This window comes from Geotrypetes seraphini, chromosome 12 (genome assembly GCF_902459505.1).
Source record: "Geotrypetes seraphini chromosome 12, aGeoSer1.1, whole genome shotgun sequence".
NCBI classification, from domain to species: Eukaryota; Metazoa; Chordata; class Amphibia; order Gymnophiona; family Dermophiidae; genus Geotrypetes; species Geotrypetes seraphini.
The window spans coordinates 60,292,472-60,311,907 of NC_047095.1; the positions used below are offsets into that span (position 1 = coordinate 60,292,472).

Consider the following 19,436-nt stretch of genomic DNA (forward strand, 5'->3'; position numbering starts at 1 on the left):
CTGTCCTAGCTGAAGTTCTGGATGACCAGTGCTGTGTTACCAGAAGTCCGAATTTCCCCAGCCATGCCCTCCTTTTGTGGATATGTCTGGGGGTCCGGATGGCTTTCAAAACCTGGCACTTTGAAAAGCTTCCTCTAAATCACGTCGGGCAGGAGGAAATCCGCACATGCGTGGATGCTCTGCGATGACATCACACTCACGTTCGCATGATGTCATCGTGTGGCATCTGTGTATGTGTGGATTTCCTCCTGCCTGATGAGAGCAGGGGAGGGGGCGGGACTTATTCATAATGGGGTGGGCCTTGGGGCGGGACTTGGGGTCTGTATTTTACTATAGTAAAATCTGGCAACCCTAATTATAGTGCATTTTGTACTTTTAACTTAACACTGGTTTATGATGGCTGTATACGGGGGTGAATGTAGGTTTGTGTGTACAAAGGGAGTTGCCATCAGAACAATAATATTAGAACAATTTAAATAAGTAAAAGTGAGAACATTGGTAGATTTTCAGTGGGAGGTACACAAAGCCAATGAATGATGCTTCCATGTGAATGTGTTAGGAATATTTATTTATTTAAAAAATTTGCATACCGCCTAATTGCTAAGCGTTTTCCAAGCATTTCCAGAGGTTGTGATAAGAGCGAATAGCCTAGCTCAGGGGTGTCAAATGTCGGTCCTCAAGGGCCGTAATCCAGTCGGGTTTTCAGGATTTCCCCAATGAATATGCATGAGATCTATTTGCATGCACTGCTTTCATTGTATGTTAATAGATCTCATGCATATTCATTGGGGAAATCCTGAAAACCCGACTGGATTGCGACCTTCGAGGACCAATATTTGACACCCCTGGCATAGCTGGTTTTAAGTAAGGTTTGGACAATTTCCTGGAGGAAAAGTCCATCGTCTGTTATTGAGAAAGACATGGGGGAAGCCACTGCTTGCCCTGGGATTGGTAGTATACTACCGTTTGGGTTTCTGTCAGGTACGCGTGACCTACAACTTTGAAACCAACGATTGTGGTACAGCAAGAGGCTAGAGACGCTGACTCCTGGCAGCTGGTAACCTCCTCTACAGGCAAACACAGAAGACCTTCCTCTTCTTTTTCTTGCAAACAGGGCGGTTTCACATTGACCCCACAAATCACCTTGAGGAACAGATTCCAGCTTTTACAGGAAGGACCTGCCAATGAAGTAAAGGAAGTTGTCCAACAGATGGCTCCGGTTCCGGGGGCAACGGGTCAGCTCTCCCCGAAGAAGCGCAGAGTGGTGGTCATTGTGAACTCCCTGCTGAGAGGCACCGAGGGACCAATTTGCAGACCAGATATGCAATCCAGAGAGGTTTGTTGTCTACCAGGAGCCAGGATCCGGGATGTGACCGCCTGCTTAGAATGACTTATCAAGCCCCAAGACCACTTCCCCATGCTTCTCATCCACGTCGGAACAAAAACACTGCCAGGAACACCCCGGAGAAAATACCTGAAGATTTTGGAGACCTGGGTGAGAAGCTGAGGCGGATGGAAATGCAGGTGATCTTCTCCTCGGTCCTTCCAGTGAGAGGTAAGGGAAGAGCCAGGGAAGATCGTATCCAGAGGGCAAACAAGTGGCTACACGGATGGTGCAAAGAGATGAACTTCAGATTCCTGAACCATGGAGATGCACTACTAGGACTACAGGGACCAGACAGGTTCCACCTGATCAGAAGGGGTAAGAACGTCTTTGGACACCAACTAGCCCGCCTGCTTCGTAGGGCTTTAAACTAGGTAAGTTGGGGGAGGGTACCCACTCACATACTGGTGTGGTAAGTAACCATCCTGGTGGGGTAAGTTGCCACTCCATTTCTGAGTCTGAGGTAAGTACACACGTGGCAAACAGTACTGTAGGAACCACACTAACTCAGGCGGGAAAATCGCCACGGAGACCTAGCAAACATAAAGTATGGAGGGCTATGTATGTTAATGCCCACAGTTTAGGCAACAAAATTCTGGAATTAGAAACAGAAATGAGGAACGCCGACCTAGATGTGGTAGCAATATCCGAGACCTGGTTCATGGATTCCCATGGGTGGGATATGGCTATACCGGGATACAACTTACTTCGTCGAGACAGAGAGGGCAAAATGGGAGGAGGGGTAGCACTATACACTAAAGAAGACATCAAAGTTGCCAGGATCGCAGACGTCAAATACACCGGGGAATCCCTTTGGGTGAACCTGGCCAGAGGGAATGACAAATGCCTATATCTTGGTATTGTATACAGACCTCCAAGACAACAGGAAAACATAGATATAGAACTAATCGAAGATATAGAGACCATCACTCTGCGTGGAGACACGGTACTGTTGGGGGACTTCAATATGCCTGATGCAGATTGGAACAAACTCTCCGCTATGACCAGCGGCAGCAGAAGGCTACTAATCTCCATAAGGGAAGCACAGCTCAAACAGATGGTATTGGAGCCCACTAGGGATCAGGCGATACTGGACCTAGTACTTACCAACGGAGATAGTGTCACAGAGGTTTCGGTAGGCGATACGTTGGCCTCCAGTGCCAACAACATGGTATGGTTTCACCTCAGGAAAGGTTTCACTAGATCAAACACTTTCACAAAGGTCCTCAACTTTAAGGGCACTAACTTCAAAAGCATGGGAGATTTCGTCTATCGGGCGCTGCAAAACCAGGCCACAACAGATAATGTAGAGGTAATGTGGTCAGCTCTGAAATCTACCCTACACGAAGCAACCAAACTCTATATAAAAACAGTAAGTAAACGGCGGAGAAACAATAAACCTCAGTGGTTGTCTGCGGAGATCTCGGACCTGGTAAAAAAGAAGAAAAGAGCATTTATCTCCTGCAAACAATCAGGAAAATAAGAGAATAAAGAAGACTATCTGGCCAAGTCTAGAGCTGTCAAAACAGCAGTCAGAGAGGCCAAACTCTGGATGGAAGAGAATCTAGCAAAGAACATTAAAAAGGGGGATAAATCCTTCTTCAGGTATATTAGTGACAGAAAAAGGAACACAGATGGGATAGTGCGCCTTAGGAAACCAGACGGGAATTATGTAGAATCGGACTCTGATAAAGCCGAACTACTAAATAAATACTTCTGCTCAGTCTTTACCTGCGAGGTGCCAGGATCCGGTCCACAGCTGCAGACAAGGGAGAGCTCGGAAGACCCGTTTCAAGATTTTGAATTTACGTCCAGCAGTGTCTACTATGAACTTTCAAAGCTCAAAGTGAACAAAGCCATGTGACCAGACAAACTACATTCCAGGTGCTTAGGGAGTTGAGTGATGTCCTGGCGGAACCATTACCGCGCTCTTCAATCTTTCCCTAAGTACAGGAAGAGTCCCATTGGACTGGAAAACAGCTAACGTAATTCCACTCCACAAAAAGGGATGCAGGACAAAGGCTGCAAATTACAGACCGGTGAGTCTCACATTGATAGTGAGTAAAATTATGGAAACACTAATCAAACACAAATTAGATACGATCCTGAACAATGAGAATCTACGAGATCCCCATCAACATGGATTTACAAAGAAAAGATCCTTCCAATCCAATCTTATCAGCTTCTTCGACTGGGTAACGAAAAAGCTGGATATGGGGGAATCCCTGGAGGTCATGTACTTGGACTTCAGTAAGGCTTTTGATAGTGTCCCACACCGCAGGTTATTGAGCAAGATGAGTTCGATGGGATTAGGAGAAACGTTAACTGCATGGGTAAAAGACTGGCTCAAAGATAGACTTCAGAAGGTGGTGATGAACTGTACTCTCTACGAAACGTCGGAAGTGATCAGTGGAGTACCGCAGGGCTCGGTCTTGGGTCCGATCCTATTTAATGTCTTCGTAAGGGATCTGGCTCATGGGCTTCGAGGGAAAAATACATTATTTGCAGATGACGCCAAACTATGAAACATAGTAGGCAAAAGCACAGTGCCCGACTGTATGACGCAGGACCTACTTTTACTAGAACATTGGTCCTCAACTTGGCAACTAAGGTTTAATGCCAAAAAGTGTAAGGTCATGCACCTTGGCAGCAGAAATCCATGCAGAACTTACACCCTAAATGGTGAGACCTTAGCAAGAACTGCAGCAGAACGGGACTTGGGAGTGATCATTAGTGAAGACATGAAGACTGCCAATCAAGTGGAGAAAGCTTCCTCTAAGGCTAGACAAATGATGTGTTGTATCCAAAGAAGTTTCGTCAGCCGGAAGCCCGAAGTTATAATGCCGTTGTACAGATCCATGGTGTGACCTCATCTAGAATATTGTGTAAAATTCTGGAGACCACATTATCAAAAAGATGTGCGGAGAATTGAGTCGGTTCAGCGAATGGCCACCAGGATGGTGTCAGGACTCAAGGATCTTCCGTATGAGGAACGGCTGGGTAAGTTGCAGCTATACTTACTCGAGGAACTTAGAGAGAGGGGAGACATGATCGAGACGTTCAAATGTGTCACGGGCCGTATTGAGGTAGAAGAGGATATATTTTTTCTTAAAGGACCTACAGCGACAAGAGGACATCCGTTGAAACTCAGGGGTGGGAGATTTCATAGCGACACCAGGAAGTATTTCTTCACCGAAAGGGTGGTTGATCATTGGAATGACCTTCCACTGCAAGTAATTGAGGCCAGCAGCGTAATTGATTTTAAGAAAAAATGGGATAAGCATGTGGGATCACTTCAAGGAAGAACTTAGGGGGGTGGGTCATTAGAGTGGGCAGACTTGTTGGGCCGTGGCCCTTTTTTGCCGTCATCTTCTATGTTTCTATGTATGAATAATGCAGTTTTTGAATAAAGGAGCACTCTGCTAATTGCCATTTCTGGAGGAGGTTACACTGACTTGTCCTTTTACGCGTGACAGCTCTTGGACAGGCTGTTTGAATTCAATGATAAGAATGACTAATTTGAGGTACAGATCCAGTATTTTGTAGGGTTAGGGTCAACTGTGGTTGCACCTTGGCCTTTTCATTGCTTAACTAACATTCAGACTCAATAAGGCCTGAGAAATATTATTGTATGAAACAAAACACTGTATATATTTATAACGAGTAGAAAAACACTGAAATTCATGTTGGATAATGAGTGTGGCAGATGGCAGCGAAAGAGTTAAAGGCATGATAGCGAAGGGAAGTACAGTAATTCTGTGGTTGCCCTAAGCGTCAGTTTTGCTTCATGGTTAATCCTGGGCTGATTGTTTGCAAAGTTACTCACCATCTTTTGTTCCTCAATTTTTAACAATCATAAAGATGGCTATTTTCACGCAATTGGTTTTTTTTTTTTCTAACAATAGGTAAATTGGCTAATCATCTAACAGGCCGAGCTTAGCCAGTGCCACCTGTATCACAGTGTGTTTGGAGAAGGTACATATTAAATTTTTCATGCCACCAATAAAATGTGCTTAATTAAAAGCTTTATTTAAAGACTTTTTTTTTCCAAAGTGGCATTTTCCGTTCTTTGCTTATAGAAGATATCTTTATTGAATAAAGGCCAACCTGTGATTTTGTTATGAATTTTTTTCTAACTATTCGTTATGGTTACAATGAGTCAGAATTAAGTGACATTTAAAAAGCTTTACAAGGAAGGAGGGTGTGATTGTGTCAGTTCCTCATTGACTACCTTGAAATTTAATTTAAATGTTGTTTGTTTTTCGGAGTTCTGATTTAATAACGATGGAAATAAAGCATCGTCTAAAAGTCACTGGCATGCATAATGACATAGAAACATAGAAAGATGACGGCAGAAAAGGGCTATAGCCCATCAAGTCTGCCCACTCTACTGACCCACCCCATTAAGTCTGAGTACTAATGACCTAGTTCCTTAACTCGACCCTCGTAGGGATCCCACTAGGACGTCCCATTTATTCTTAAAGTCAAGCACACTGGTGGCCTTGATCACCTGCTCTGGAAGCTTGTTCCAGTGATCTACAACCCTTTCTGTGAAGAAATACTTCCTTACGTCACTATCAAATTTCCCTCCTCTGAGTTTGAATGGATGTCCCCTTGTGACCGAGGGTCCTTTGAGAAAGAAGATGTCTTCTTCCACCTCGACACGTCCCGTGATGTATTTAAATGTCTCAATCATGTCCCCCCTTTCCCTGCGAGGCTGGACGGGGCAGTAACTTAAGGACAGCTTGTGGGGAGGACATTGATAGGAAATTCCTGGGGAGGTTGGTCCTCCAGAGGCATCTTTTATGGGCGTGTTTCACAAAAACATGTGGGATGAGGTTGGTACGGATCTAGGACCCCCACCACCACCAAACAAAAAACATAAAAACTCACTACCGTTAAGTTCTATGCGGCTCACAAAAAATTAAAAATACAAATGAATAAGCAACAAGAGTCTAACTTCCAGAAGATTCTATAAAGAGATGCGTTTTTAGAACGCGTCAAAACTGTTGGTAAGAGTTAGAAAACGTGAATATACGAGTCAGGTCCCTAATCCATGAAGCTGCCTGAAAGAGCGATAGACGCTCCTGGAATTTTTTTTTTATATTTACAGCCCTTTGCAGATGGAAACGAAAATAATACATGAGATTTTCTGGAATGTTTGGAATTCGGAATGATGAACGATTCCCTAAGATGCTCTGGAATGAAACCTGTTAATGCCTTACAGCAAATACATCCAAACTTAAATTTAATCCGTGCAGCATCTTTAAAGGCTCCTTCCAGTGTCGCTCGTGGGCCAGTTTTCAGGTGCCTCCAAAACCGCACATCGGCTTTGCCCTTCGAGACCGGAGGCATTTTCTGATCCTCCAGCTCTCCAAACTAAGGGCTCTTTTTTTTTTTTTTTTTAATTCTTTATTTATTAGATTATTCATTACAATATCTTTGTAACAAACATGCATGAATGAACACAAAGTAAAAAATACAATGTAAATTCCCAACGGGAATTAACATAATAATAAGGAAACTAATTCAACCATGTCCTAGTCCACATTAAAACTGATCGCCAGTGCAAATAAAACATCAAAAGAAATATTTCTATCTACTCTCTAGGAACAGGCAAATGGCTATTTATATATTGAACATCATCCTCCAAAAATATACTAAATATAAGGAATTAAACTTTCAACAAAGGTTTCTCTTTAATAAAATCTTCCACCTGGGCTGGATCAAAAAACACATATTTCTCATTTCCATATGATATTAGGCATTTGCATGGAAATTTTAAGAAGAAAGTAGCTCCAACTGCCAAAACCTTTTGCTTTAGCTGGAGGAACTGTTTCCTCTTAAATTGGGTCTGTCTAGAGACATCTGGAAAAATAACCACCCGTTGACCACAGAACATCTCTTGTTTTTTCAGGAAATATAATTTCAAAATATCTTGTTTCTCAAGTTCTGTCTTGAAGGTCACGAGAAGAGTTGCTCGTTTTTCAATTATGTCTTTAGATGACTCCAAAAACTGTGACACATTCAAACTCTCAGGTGTTACTATTCTATCCATTCCACCTTCCTCTACCTTTTCTTTGGAATCTCTTGAAATGTAGTATAGATTATCGACCTCAAAGGTCTCCACTTTACTATAATGTAATATCTCCCTCAAATACATTTTCAAGAGTTCCATTGAAGAAAGGTAGTGTATGGTAGGAAAATTTAACAAACGAAGGTTCTTAACTCTAATAGCATTTTCCATTTTTTCTAATTTAGCATGTAGCATCATACTATCCTTTATATTAGAAACAGCACTAGCTTGTAAATTACCCACTGCCTGATCTAACTTTTCAACCTTTACAGCTGTTTCTCCAATTTTATCATTTTGTTCTTTAATTTTCACAGTTACATCAGATGAAAATTGACATAAATTCAAAACGGTTTTTTGTAAAGATGACTCTATTCTATTAATACTAAGCCAAACATCATTAAGAGTGATCACTTTATCCCTGGGAAGAACATCCGAGCTTTGCCCAGTACTCATCTGCACTGGGGTTAGTTCTTTAGCCTGCCCCAGGGACTGTCCTGAAACCTCCAGACCAGATAAAGACAATGATTGAAGGGAAGAAGAAATTATTCCTTCCTTGAAAGGGGAAGGAGATTCTTCTAACCGTAGGGAATATGATGGTTGAGGAGGTGGTGTTGGTTCCCCAGAGGATAAGGAGACAGCTTGAATATTAAAAGTTACCTGTTCCTCAACAGGAGGCAAGATGGGAACCACAAGATGGCGATCCATCGGGCCTGTTGTTGCAGCAGATGGTATTGCCTTGGCTTTCCTCTTACCCATGCTGAGGAGATGGTAGTCCTGCTCCCTGCTCCTCTTAGGCTCCGAAGGGGCTCAAAAGGGGCAAACCCCTTTAGCCACGCCCCTTCGGCTCGCGACCCGAGGCTCGCGACCGCGGGCCACTTACCGCGGCTGCACCGAATATCAAGGCTCCCCGGAGGACCCTCTCAGCTGGCTGGGTCGGGCTGCTGCGGGACTGCCTGTCCCGATGAAGACAGTGCTAAACAGCACTAGCGACAGGCTCCCTCGGCAGCTGCACCGAATATCAAGGCTCCCCGGAGGACCCTCTCAGCTGGCTGGGTCGGGCTGCTGCGGGACTGCCTGTCCCGATGAAGACAGTGCTAAACAGCACTAGCGACAGGCTCCCTCGGCAGCTGCACCGAATATCAAGGCTCCCCGGAGGACCCTCTCAGCTGGCTGGGTCGGGCTGCTGCGGGACTGCCTGTCCCGATGAAGACAGTGCTAAACAGCACTAGCGACAGGCTCCCTCGGCAGCTGCACCGAATATCAAGGCTCCCCGGAGGACCCTCTCAGCTGGCTGGGTCGGGCTGCTGCGGGACTGCCTGTCCCGATGAAGACAGTGCTAAACAGCACTAGCGACCAGGGCTCTTTTTACTAAGACCCGTTAGGGCTTCAACGCGCAGAATAGCCCCGTGCGCTAGACCTTAACGCCAGCATTGAGCTGGCGTTAGTTCTAGCCGCGTAGCGCAGGTTTAGCACGGGCTAAAATGCTGCGTGCGCTAAAAACGCTAACGCAGCTTGGTAAAAGGAGCCCTAAAACTGCACTGAGGAGCCGTGCTGATTGGTGGGAGAATGATGTTCACAGAGGAGATGCAATGTTCCTTTGCAATATTCTGGGCGCGTGTCCAATGCAAAATCGTGCCGTCCCTTGTTAGAGAATTCATTATTCCCAAGGCTAATGAAAAACGAAAGAATCCGTTCCTAGAGCTATCTAATGGTTAATTCCCAGCTGTTTGCAAATGTTCATTATCTTCCGCACCCTTCTGATAGAAAAGGTTAATAGACCCCCCCCCCCCCCCCCCAAACTGGCTTTCCTGTGCTGTGCGGAACTCGGTAGTAGGTACAATTATTTTGAATTTCTAACAAGGGACGAATAATTGGAAAAATTGGGAGAGGCTGAATTACAGCTTTTGGTGGAACTCTTTGTGTCCATTCAAAATGGAAAGGACAATTGCCATGCAGCAGGGAAATTTTAAGAAATTTCAGGTTATTTGGGAGCCATTAACAAGATACTGTAAAGACTGATATTACTGCATAGAATAAATATTAATTTTTTCCCTTTTGTTGAAACACGTCCAGGGTGGGGTGGGGGTGGGTGGGAATATTTTATGATTTCTTTTGCTTATGAATAACTGTTGGGTATAAGGGAGGGGGGTTATTTGATGCGAGTTAGAATTTGATGATGTTAAAGTATAAAGGATTGTATTATATGTTACACTTTTTGTGAGCTTTAAAAAAGAATAAAGATTAATAAAAACAAGGGACCGATGACTCACCAGCCATAGCCCAGGCTCTTATCTGGAACTGGCAAAGAGTTTTTGTAGCTTTATTTGGAAATTGTATTTCTTTGAAAAACTTGAAATAAGAGGGTAGAGGGCAGATACAGACTTAAGGGGCTCCTTTTACGAAACTGCGCTAGCAATTCCTACGCAGCAAATGCAACGAAGCTCTCTCAATTCCTGTGGGCTTCAATCGCATTCGCCCTGTGAGAATCGCCGGTGCGGCTTGTAAAAGGAGACCTAAGGTTGGTAACTCACCCAGGTCAATGTCAAAAGGCAGAGCGGGCCTGTTTGGATTAACCTATGTGTGGCAGCTGTCTATGTAATGCAAAGCCACCCACTGGTACTATGCCTTCCGCTGCACCTTGGACCACGCCTGGATTTTTAACTACCGTGGCTGACTACGAGTGTCCGGGCTTTGCAGTCCTACAGGTTTTAGCCATAGCAGAATGCTTAGGGCTAGATTCACTAAGCTTTGCGAGCCTTCTCCGACCAGTTTGCCAGCCTCCAACCCCGACCCGATTCACTAACCTTCTGCCCAATCCGATCCGATCCTGGAAATGAGGGGAAATGTCACGCGAAATAGGAAGGCAGCGATTCACTAAACAGAAGAAGGAACACCGATTGGGCTGGCCGATCCAAAAAGAAGCAACTACTGAGGACCAATCGCTCTCGTCCTGGCCGACTGTCCTGCTCTCTGCCGCCCTGAAATCCCAGCATCTAAACAAAAATAAAACCAATTTAAACACATCTCCCTTGTGCAAAAAGCACAAGAAGGCAAGCTCTGCCGACTCTCCTGCTCTCTGCCGCCCTGTCCCTGCCGGCTCTTCTGCTCTCTGCCGCCCTTCCCTGCAGTGCGAGCCCGTGGTTTTAACCCGCAGTTTTAACCCGCGAGTTAAAAGCGTGTTCTGTTCCATTAAAGCCCCCCCTTGTTTTGACCTCGCTTGTGCGTCGAAGATGGTCTGCGCATGCGGCAGGATCGTTCTGCAGTGATCCGTGGGGTCGCTGTGGGGCGTGCCTACGATTGCATTGATTTGCATGATGACTCGTAGTAAATCGGTCGCCTGGGAAGACTCGGCCACGGATCGCCCACGGATCGGATCGGTGGTTTAGTGAATCTAGGCCATAGTGATTGGAAACAAGACCTTTCACAAAGTAAGAGTATATGTGATAAGCTGACAGTGATTGTTCTAGTGATAACAGTATGAGGATTTGTTCATTGTTTTTACCTTTAGTATACAATTGAAGCTGGGGGGCAGACAGCAATCATGCTTTGCTCTGGGGGGGGGACAGAAGGGGGCTACGGATTCACACGACATCCGCACAACTCTTCCCAGGACATGGAACTTTATTACAGTAAATTCATTTCATTAGATGTTGGATCCAGCATGTGGTCAGTGGCATAGTCACAGGGGATCTTTGGGGGGGGGAGGTCTATCTCCCCCACCCCACGTTGTATTCAGGCCCCCTCCAAACCTGCACTGCACCCGTTAAATAGCTGGCGGGTATGCCAGAGCCCCACAGGCCAAAGAAATTCACTGCCGAGCTGCTCCCCTCCCCCTCACACTGCTGCACCAACCCGGAAGTTGGTGGGGTGCCTCCAGCTGCCAACTCTGGCACTTTCTGAGCAAAACATGTGCCTTCATTTACTCTCCTGTATTTGGGTTGTAATCATACCTTTTTTTTTCTTGTTGGAAACCATCACACTGTCCAAAGTATTGGGTATATGTGTAATCCATATATAAATTGGGTTTGATAATGAAGGTGGTATTTTGACCTGTTTGCTTTTCATGCCAGTATTTGATGATGATATGTTTGTCTTCTGCATGGCAACTGAGGCTATGAAGGAGGAGGAGTTTCTGAGAAGTGGATGTAGCTGGGGCTGTGAAGAATGGGGAGGAGTTTCTGAGGACCAGGAAGTGATGTCAGAGGGAATGTTGAGGTCGGCAACAGCAGCAGGGCTAGAGATGCTGCTCATTGCCGGCCACACCTGTAGGGGTATGTAGGGGAAAGAATACGGATGGGGGTGCACAGGGTGGTGCACCACCCCTCAAAAGCCTCTTTCCCTTGCTACACCGCTGCAGTGGTGTGGAACGTTTTGAGGTAGTTACGGGAGGCTGTCAAAGAGAACAGAGCTTAGTGATGAGGGAAGGCAGTGTTCAATTCACAAACATTTGGTCATAGTTTCTGAGGGAAAGGGAACGGAATCCACCCTTTAACACCCTTTCTTCTTGGAGGGAGGCATCAGGGAGCCAGAGATATATAAAGGGGTAGGGGTGGGAGGCATCTGTCAGCTGAGTTTTCCCCCTCCCCTCCAATCGAGGGAACACTTTAAAGAGGTCAAAATTCCAGCTTCACTAACACACAGACCACATTCTAGTTATATTTGGGTCAAATATACTGTCAGGTCATCCCTCAGAAACGGTGACGTGAATGTTTCTTGCACACTAACCAATAAAGCTTGCTTGAATTCTGTTAGGATAAAAGATGCCAAATTCCATTCAAATGATAATTTTTTTCAAGCAACAAAATATTTACTTTTCCGCAGAGTCTAGGTAGGTCACCCAAAGCTGGGCACCTGGGTCAGATGCGTCAATTGAGATGAATTGGCAACAGTTTGGACTTAACGCTCCCATCTGCCCTAGGTGCTCACAGCCACACTTAAACGTTGTCGCAATGTTGCATGCAACTCCAAAAAGGGGCGAGACAACGGGAGCCTCTCTGCCCACCCCGCCTCTTCCAGTTCCTCCCCTTCAGGCGCGCGCCCCTCTTCTCTTCCCCCATACCTCTGGTCGAAATTGTTGTTCGCGGCGTCGACAGCGTGCTCTTGGTGACCCCCGTCGGCTCTCCCCCCCAACGTCACTTCTGGGTGCCGCACATAGGAAATGATGTCAGAGGGAGAGCCGACAGAGTTGCGCGGAGCACGTTGTTGACCGCCACAAGCAGCAACTTCAGCTAGAGGTATGGGGGGAGGGGAAGGGAATGTGCGTGACAATTGGGGAAGGAGCGAAGGGTGTGTGCGGCAGGTTGACAGCGTGGGGCGCCTCTCCCCCCTCGCTATGCCACTGGCATGGACAAATCAAAAGGAATTCCCAGAGGTTAGGTGTAATTTTATAGAATACTAGTCTTTAAGCCCGTTACATTAACGGGTGCTAGAATAGATGTGTGTGTCTGTCTGTCTTTTTAAAAATGAATCTTTATTCATTTTTAAACTTACAATAAGTGTGATAACATATCCATACAAATAACCATAAATATATCACTTAATAATCAACAATGATACATATAATATTCTCTTATCTCCCCCCTCCCCACCCTTATCTATCATATAATCAATACTTATACAACATGTAACAATAAAAATACCCTCCCTCCCACCCCATAATTGAACTTGCAAATTAAAGGGAAACAAGATTTTTCTAATCATTACAATACTTTGTTAATGGCTCCCAAATATCTTGAAATTTCCTGAAACAACCCTGTTGTATTGCAATAAGTCTCTCCATTTTATAAATATGACATAAGGAGTTCCACCAAAAATTATAATTTAATTTATTCCAATTTTTCCAATTATATGTAATTTGTTGAATGGCAACCCTAGTCATTATAAGTAATAATTTGTTATTATTTGTAGAAATCTGACTTTTTGCTCTCATTGCCATATCAAACAGCACAGTATCATATGATAATGCCACAGGGTTATCTAATAAACAGTTAATTTGGTCCCAAATTGATTTCCAAAAATTCATAATGAATGGACAATAGAATAATAAAGTCCCTGCTTCGAGATGACAGTGCCAACATTCATTAGACTTAGAGCTATCCAATTTTTGTAAACGAACAGGGGTCCATAAAGCTCTATGTAACAGAAAAAAACAAGTTTATCTCATGGATGCCGACACTGTACATCTCATCCTCCAAGACCAAATTCGTCTGTCTGTCTTTATTTCTTTCTCTCTCTCTCCTTGGCCACTGTCTGTCTGTCTGTTTTTTATTTGTTTTGTCTCTCCTTGGACGCTGTCTGTCTGTCTTCCTTTCTGTCTGTCTCTCTGGCCCCCCTGTCTGTCTGTCATTCCCCTTTCCCTCTTCCCCGGCCCCCTGTTGTGCTATGCCTGCCTGCTCCGTGGCCCCCTTCTGTTTCCCCCCAGAGCAAAGCATGATTGCTGTCTGCCCCCCAGCACACCCCTCCCCCCAAAGCAGCCGCCTTTCCCTCTCCCCCTGGCCCCTTGTTGTGCCATGCTTGCTTGCTCCGTGGTCTCCTTCTGTTCCCCCCTCGCAGAGCAAAGCATGATTGCTGTCTGCCCCCCAGCACACCCCTCCCCCCAAAGCAGCCGCCTTTCCCTCTCCCCCTGGCCCCTTGTTGTGCCATGCTTGCTTGCTCCGTGGTCTCCTTCTGTTCCCCCCCTCGCAGAGCAAAGCATGATTGCTGTCTGCTCCCTAGCACACCCCTCCCCCAAAGCAGCCCCCTTTCCCTCTCCCTTTGTTGTGCCATGCCTGCCTGCTCCGTGGCCCCCTTCTATTCCTCCCCCCCTCCCAGAGAAAAGCATGATTGCTGTCTGCCCCCCAACACACCCCTCCCCCCAAAGCAGCTGCCTTTCCATCTCCCCTTGGCCCCTTGTGCCATGCCTGCCTGCTCCATGGCCCCCCTTCTGTTCCCCCCCCCCGAGCAAAGCATGATTGCTTTCTGGCCCCCAGCACATCCCTCTCCCCAAAGCAGCCCTTTTTCCCTCTCCCCCTGGTGTGCCATGCCTACCTGCTCCATGGCCCCCTTCTGTCCCACCCCTCCCAGAGCAAAGCATGATTGCTGTCTGCCCCCCAGCAGCCCGCTTTCCCCCTGCCTACCTGTATTGCTCCCTCTTCTGGCCCACCGGCACGAACCGCTGCTCCTGCTCCTCTTCAAAGCAGCCTGCTGAGGATCGCTGGCCAGCTGTAGCGAACCTCGCAGGCCGCTCTCCACCTCGGTAGCACGTTCCCTACCGAGGTGGAGAGCGCCTGCGAGGTTCGCTACAGCTGGCCAGCGATCCTCAGCAGGCTGCTGTGAAGAGGAGCAGCGGCGGCAGCGGTTGGTGAGTGAGGGCGGGAGGGGGGAGTCGCTGGCGTGTTCTCCTTGCCTCCGTGTTCAGAAATGGAATGCGGCACGGAGGCAGACACCACGGTGGCATGCGCACTTAGGGTTTTATTATAGTGGCCTAAAATGGGCGCCAGTATTTATACCAGGTTTTAGCAGGTGTAAGTGCTGGGCACCTAACATTAGTTGCAAAATTTGCGCTAAGTTAGTATTCTATAAGGGACATTCTATATAGAAAGCCTTTATAGAATGCCAGCTTAGCGCAAATTTTCCTGACACTTACCCCCTCTTTTACTAAAGTGCACTAACCCATTAGCGCACGCTAAACGTTAACGTGTCCGTAGACTGACATGCATGCGTTAGCGTTTAACGTGCTCTAATCGCTTAGCTCACCTTAGTAAAAGAGGGCCTTAATTTTGGCCATCATTTACTGACTCTTGCCCTATATGGATTCCAGTTAATCAAATAATTTTTTTCTCTGAGGCACTGATGGGGAGAAGCAAACGGGACTCTATGTTTTTCTCAGTCCCTATTGTTGTTTTTTCCCTTATATGTTTCTTTTACTGCCTTTTAAACTTGTATTTCTTTTCCTATTCCCTTCCTCTTGTGTCATTCGTTTGTCTTGTGAGTCATAATTATATCATCTGTTTCCCTTTAATTATTGTAATTTAATATTTTAATATTTTGTACATCGCTTAGAATGTGGAATAAGCGATTAATCAAATACTTAATAAACTTGGAAACTTGGATCAGAGGTGTCAAAGTCCATCCTCGAGGGCTGCAATCCAGTCGGGTTTTCAGGATTTCCTCCATGAATATGCATGAGATCTATTAGCATAACAATGAAATCAGTGTATGCAAATAGATCTCATGCATATTCATGGGGGAAATTCTGAAAACCCGACTAGATTGAGGCACTCGAGGAGGGACTTTGACACCCCTGGGGTACATTTTGCTTCAGCTGGGGGAGGAGCAAATTCGAATCCTTTTATGTTTAAATCATTTTTATTAAGTTTCACAAGAGTAAGTATGCTCATTACCAACACAGTTTCATAACATAACACGAAACCAATCCCCACCCACCCAACCTACCACCCACCCACCCTCCTTCCCACCCTGGCAGCAGCGGTAACAAGGTGGATTAAATGTATAGAAGAAAAAGTAAAACAATTAAGTGTTCCAAACTTGGTTTTGAACGTAAGGAGTAAAAGTCAAGCTAAAGGGGTACCAACATTGATAAAACAATCGTCCAGTTTTAGTGGACATATCCACAACTTCCCGTCGTTCCAATAACATTTGGTGCAGCATTAGCGCTCTCCATTGGGGAATAGTGGGCGGTTGTGGCGAAAGCCATTGTAACAGAATGCATTTCCGTCCCAGCAACACAGTTTTTCGGAGGAAGGCTGCACACCCTGGCCTAGGTGGGTGAAATCGAATCTGCAAAGTGAAGAGGAAACTGGGGTGCAGTCTCCAAGAGCAATTCCAAAGTTGTGCCACCAAGGTCACCAATCGTATCCAAAATGAAGATACCAGGGGGCAAGACCAGAACATATGTCCAAATGATGCCATAGGGCAGGCACATTTCCCGCAACAGTGTCCTGTACCGATCCCCATCACATGTGAATTCGAATCCTTTTTATTTTTTGCCTTCTGTAGCTCACGACTGAGTTTAGCATGTTAAAGGCCTCTCTTGTTGTTTTCTCTCTGCATCTGGCTTGTGTTTTACCAGACTAATCATTTTCTTTTCTGACCTAGGTTTAGAAAGAAATCGACTGTGGCAGATTCTTTTAACACTCTGGTCCATGGCCTGACTCTTGAACAGTTTACTGAAGGTATTGTGCTCATTTCTAGGTGTTTCTTTGTCCCGTGATTCATGTTACAACAGCCGCAATTAAAAATATCCTGAAATTTGCTAGAGGTGTTGCTGAAATGTTAAGTTAAGCTATTTGGTGATTCCTATGTACAGTCCAGTTTTTATTTATTTAAAAATGTTATAGCCTGCTACATCCACAGTTCTGAGTGGGTTACATAACAATATTCACTTATGGTGAGAAGTTCAAATATGTACAACTCTTTTAGTCTGTCAGGCTGATACGTTGTTTTGAGCTCTGCTCAGCTGGTAAAGTCCCTGTGCCCTTCTCTTCAACTGCCAATGCCAGACTCCGTCCCTTCTGCCTTGGAACAAGCTGCTCGAATCCCTACGGCGGATTCTGGCTCTGGCAGTCTTGCAGGCCCATTTAAAAGGCCACCTCTTTGAGAGTGCTTTTGACTCCTAACTCCTCTCACCTTGGATCCCGCATCCCCTATCCTCTATGTCATGTCTTGTCTATCCAAGTTTGATTGTAAGCTCTTCTGAGCAGGGACCGTCTATTAAATGTCAGCCCACCTTTTTGAGAGTGCTTTCAACTCCTAATTCCTCTCACCTTGGGTCCCATATCCCCTATCCTCTATGTCTTGTCTTGTCTATCCAAGTTAGATTGTAAGCTCTTCAGAGCAGGGACCGTCTATTAAATGTCAGCCCACCTCTTTGAGAGTGCTTTCGACTCCTAACTCCTCGCACCTTGGGTCCTGCATCCCCTATCCTCTATGTCATGTCTGTCCAAGTTAGATTGTAAGCTCTTCAGAGCAGGGACCGTCTATTAAATGTCAGCCCACCTCTTTGAGAGTGCTTTTGACTCCTAACTCCTCTTACCTTGGGTCCCTTATCCCCTATCCTCTATGTCATGTCTTGTCTGTCCAAGTTAGATTGTAAGCTCTTCCGAGCAGGGACCGTCTATAAATGTCAAAATGTAAAGTGCTGCATACGCCTTTCAGTGCTATATCGGTGATAAATAGTAGCGGTAGTTTGAATCCCTTTTAGTAGCCTTAAAAAGATTTCATATGCATCTCAAGGAAATGGTGTCATAAGTACATGAAGTTCCATGGTAGCACACTGGAACCAAATAGGAGAAAATTTCACTTATCACATACCCCCTCCTTTCCAAAGCCAGAATTCTATGAGCATCGAAGCTGTTACCACAGCGGCCAGCACTAAAAATGTTAGTGCAGCTTTGTAAAGGTGGGGATAGTTGAGCTCTGGTATTTGTTGCTGGAGGATGTGGAGGGGAGTGGGGACTTGTCCACTGCCTTTTTCTTGGCTTGGCACGGAAGGATTAAGTGACTTGCCCAGGGTCACAAGGAACAGCACTGGGATTTGATCTCACACAGCCTCAGGGTATAGAGTCAGTAGCTCTGCCAGCGGGCCCACCCCTTCCTTCCACCCTAATGGAGCTGGGCTTACATGGAGGTGCTGGAAAGTTCTCGGCCCAACCAAGAAGAGAATGGCGTGGGTATGGTTCAATCGGTGATCTGAAACAATGTCAAAACCGAATTTTCCTTTCTGCAAACTGGCTCTCCCGCTGATGTCACTTCTGGGTGACATCAGAGGGAAAGCCGACGGGGGTCGCAAGGAGCACATTGTTGACCACCACAAGCGACAATTTCAACTAGAGCAGTAGTCTCAAACTCGCGGCCCGGAGGCCACATGCGGTCCGCCAGGTACTATTTTGAGGCCCTCGGTATGTTTATCATAATCAAAAAAGTAAAATAAAACAGTTTCTTGATCAAATGTCTCTTTAGCTATAAATGACAATATTATTATTAAGACTTAGCCAAAAGGAAAGATTTATAAACTAGAAAGAGTTTTACCTCAAGCAAAATTTCATTTCTTTAATAAGAACATAAGAACATAAGAAATGCATCCGCTGGGTCAGACCTGAGGTCCATCGCGCCCAGCAGTCCGCTCACGTGGCGGCCCATCAGGTCCAGGACCTGTGCAGTAATCTTTTATCTATACCCCTCTATCCCCTTTTCCAGCAGGAAATTGTCCAATCCTTTCTTAAACCCCAGTACCGTTCGCTGCCCTATAACGTCCTCTGGAAGCGCATTCCAGGTGTCCACCACACGTTGGGTAAAGAAGAACTTCCTAGCATTTGTTTTGAATCTGTCCCCATTCAACTTTTCCGAATGCCCTCTTGTTTTTTTATGTTCTGAAAGTTTGAAGAATCTGTCCCTCTCTACTCTCTCTATGCCCTTCATGATCTTGTAAGTCTCTATCATATCCCCTCTAAGTCTCCTCTTCTCCAGGGAAAAGAGACCCAGTTTCTCCAATCTTTCTCTATCTCTCTCTTTCTATTTCTGTCTCTCTCCCTTTCTTTCTATCGCTCTCTCTCTCTGTCTCCCTTTCTCTCTGTCCCTCTCTACTCTCTCTATGCCCTTCATGATCTTGTAAGTCTCTATCATATCCCCTCTAAGTCTTCTCTTCTCCAGGGAAAAGAGACCCAGTTTCTCCAATCTCTCAGCGTATGAAAGGCTTTCCATCCCCTTAATCAGTCGTGTCGCTCTCCTCTGAACTCTCTCGAGTAACACCATATCCTTCTTAAGGTATGGTGACCAATACTGGACGCAGTACTCAAGATGCGGACGCACCATTGCCCGGTACAGCAGCAGGATAACTTCTTTCGTTCTTGTTGTAATACCCTTCTTGATTATCCCCAGCATTCTATTCGCTCTCTTGGCGGCCGCTGCGCACTGTGCCATCGTCTTCATTGTCATGTCCACCATTACCCCCAAGTCCCTTTCTTGGGTACTCTCATT

The 19,436-nt window shown here is 45.6% G+C and overlaps 1 protein-coding gene across 3 annotated transcripts in view; it reads left to right on the forward strand.

Moving 5' to 3' along the window:
* The window catches only part of TTC39A (tetratricopeptide repeat domain 39A), a 150,186-nt gene that overhangs the window by 65,737 nt on the left and 65,013 nt on the right, over positions 1 to 19,436 (forward strand). For all 3 annotated transcript variants that reach the window (XM_033915880.1, XM_033915881.1, XM_033915882.1), the window contains one exon: positions 16,557 to 16,633. In XM_033915880.1, the coding sequence (XP_033771771.1) occupies positions 16,557 to 16,633 (77 nt within the window). The remainder of the gene's footprint in view (positions 1 to 16,556; positions 16,634 to 19,436) is intronic.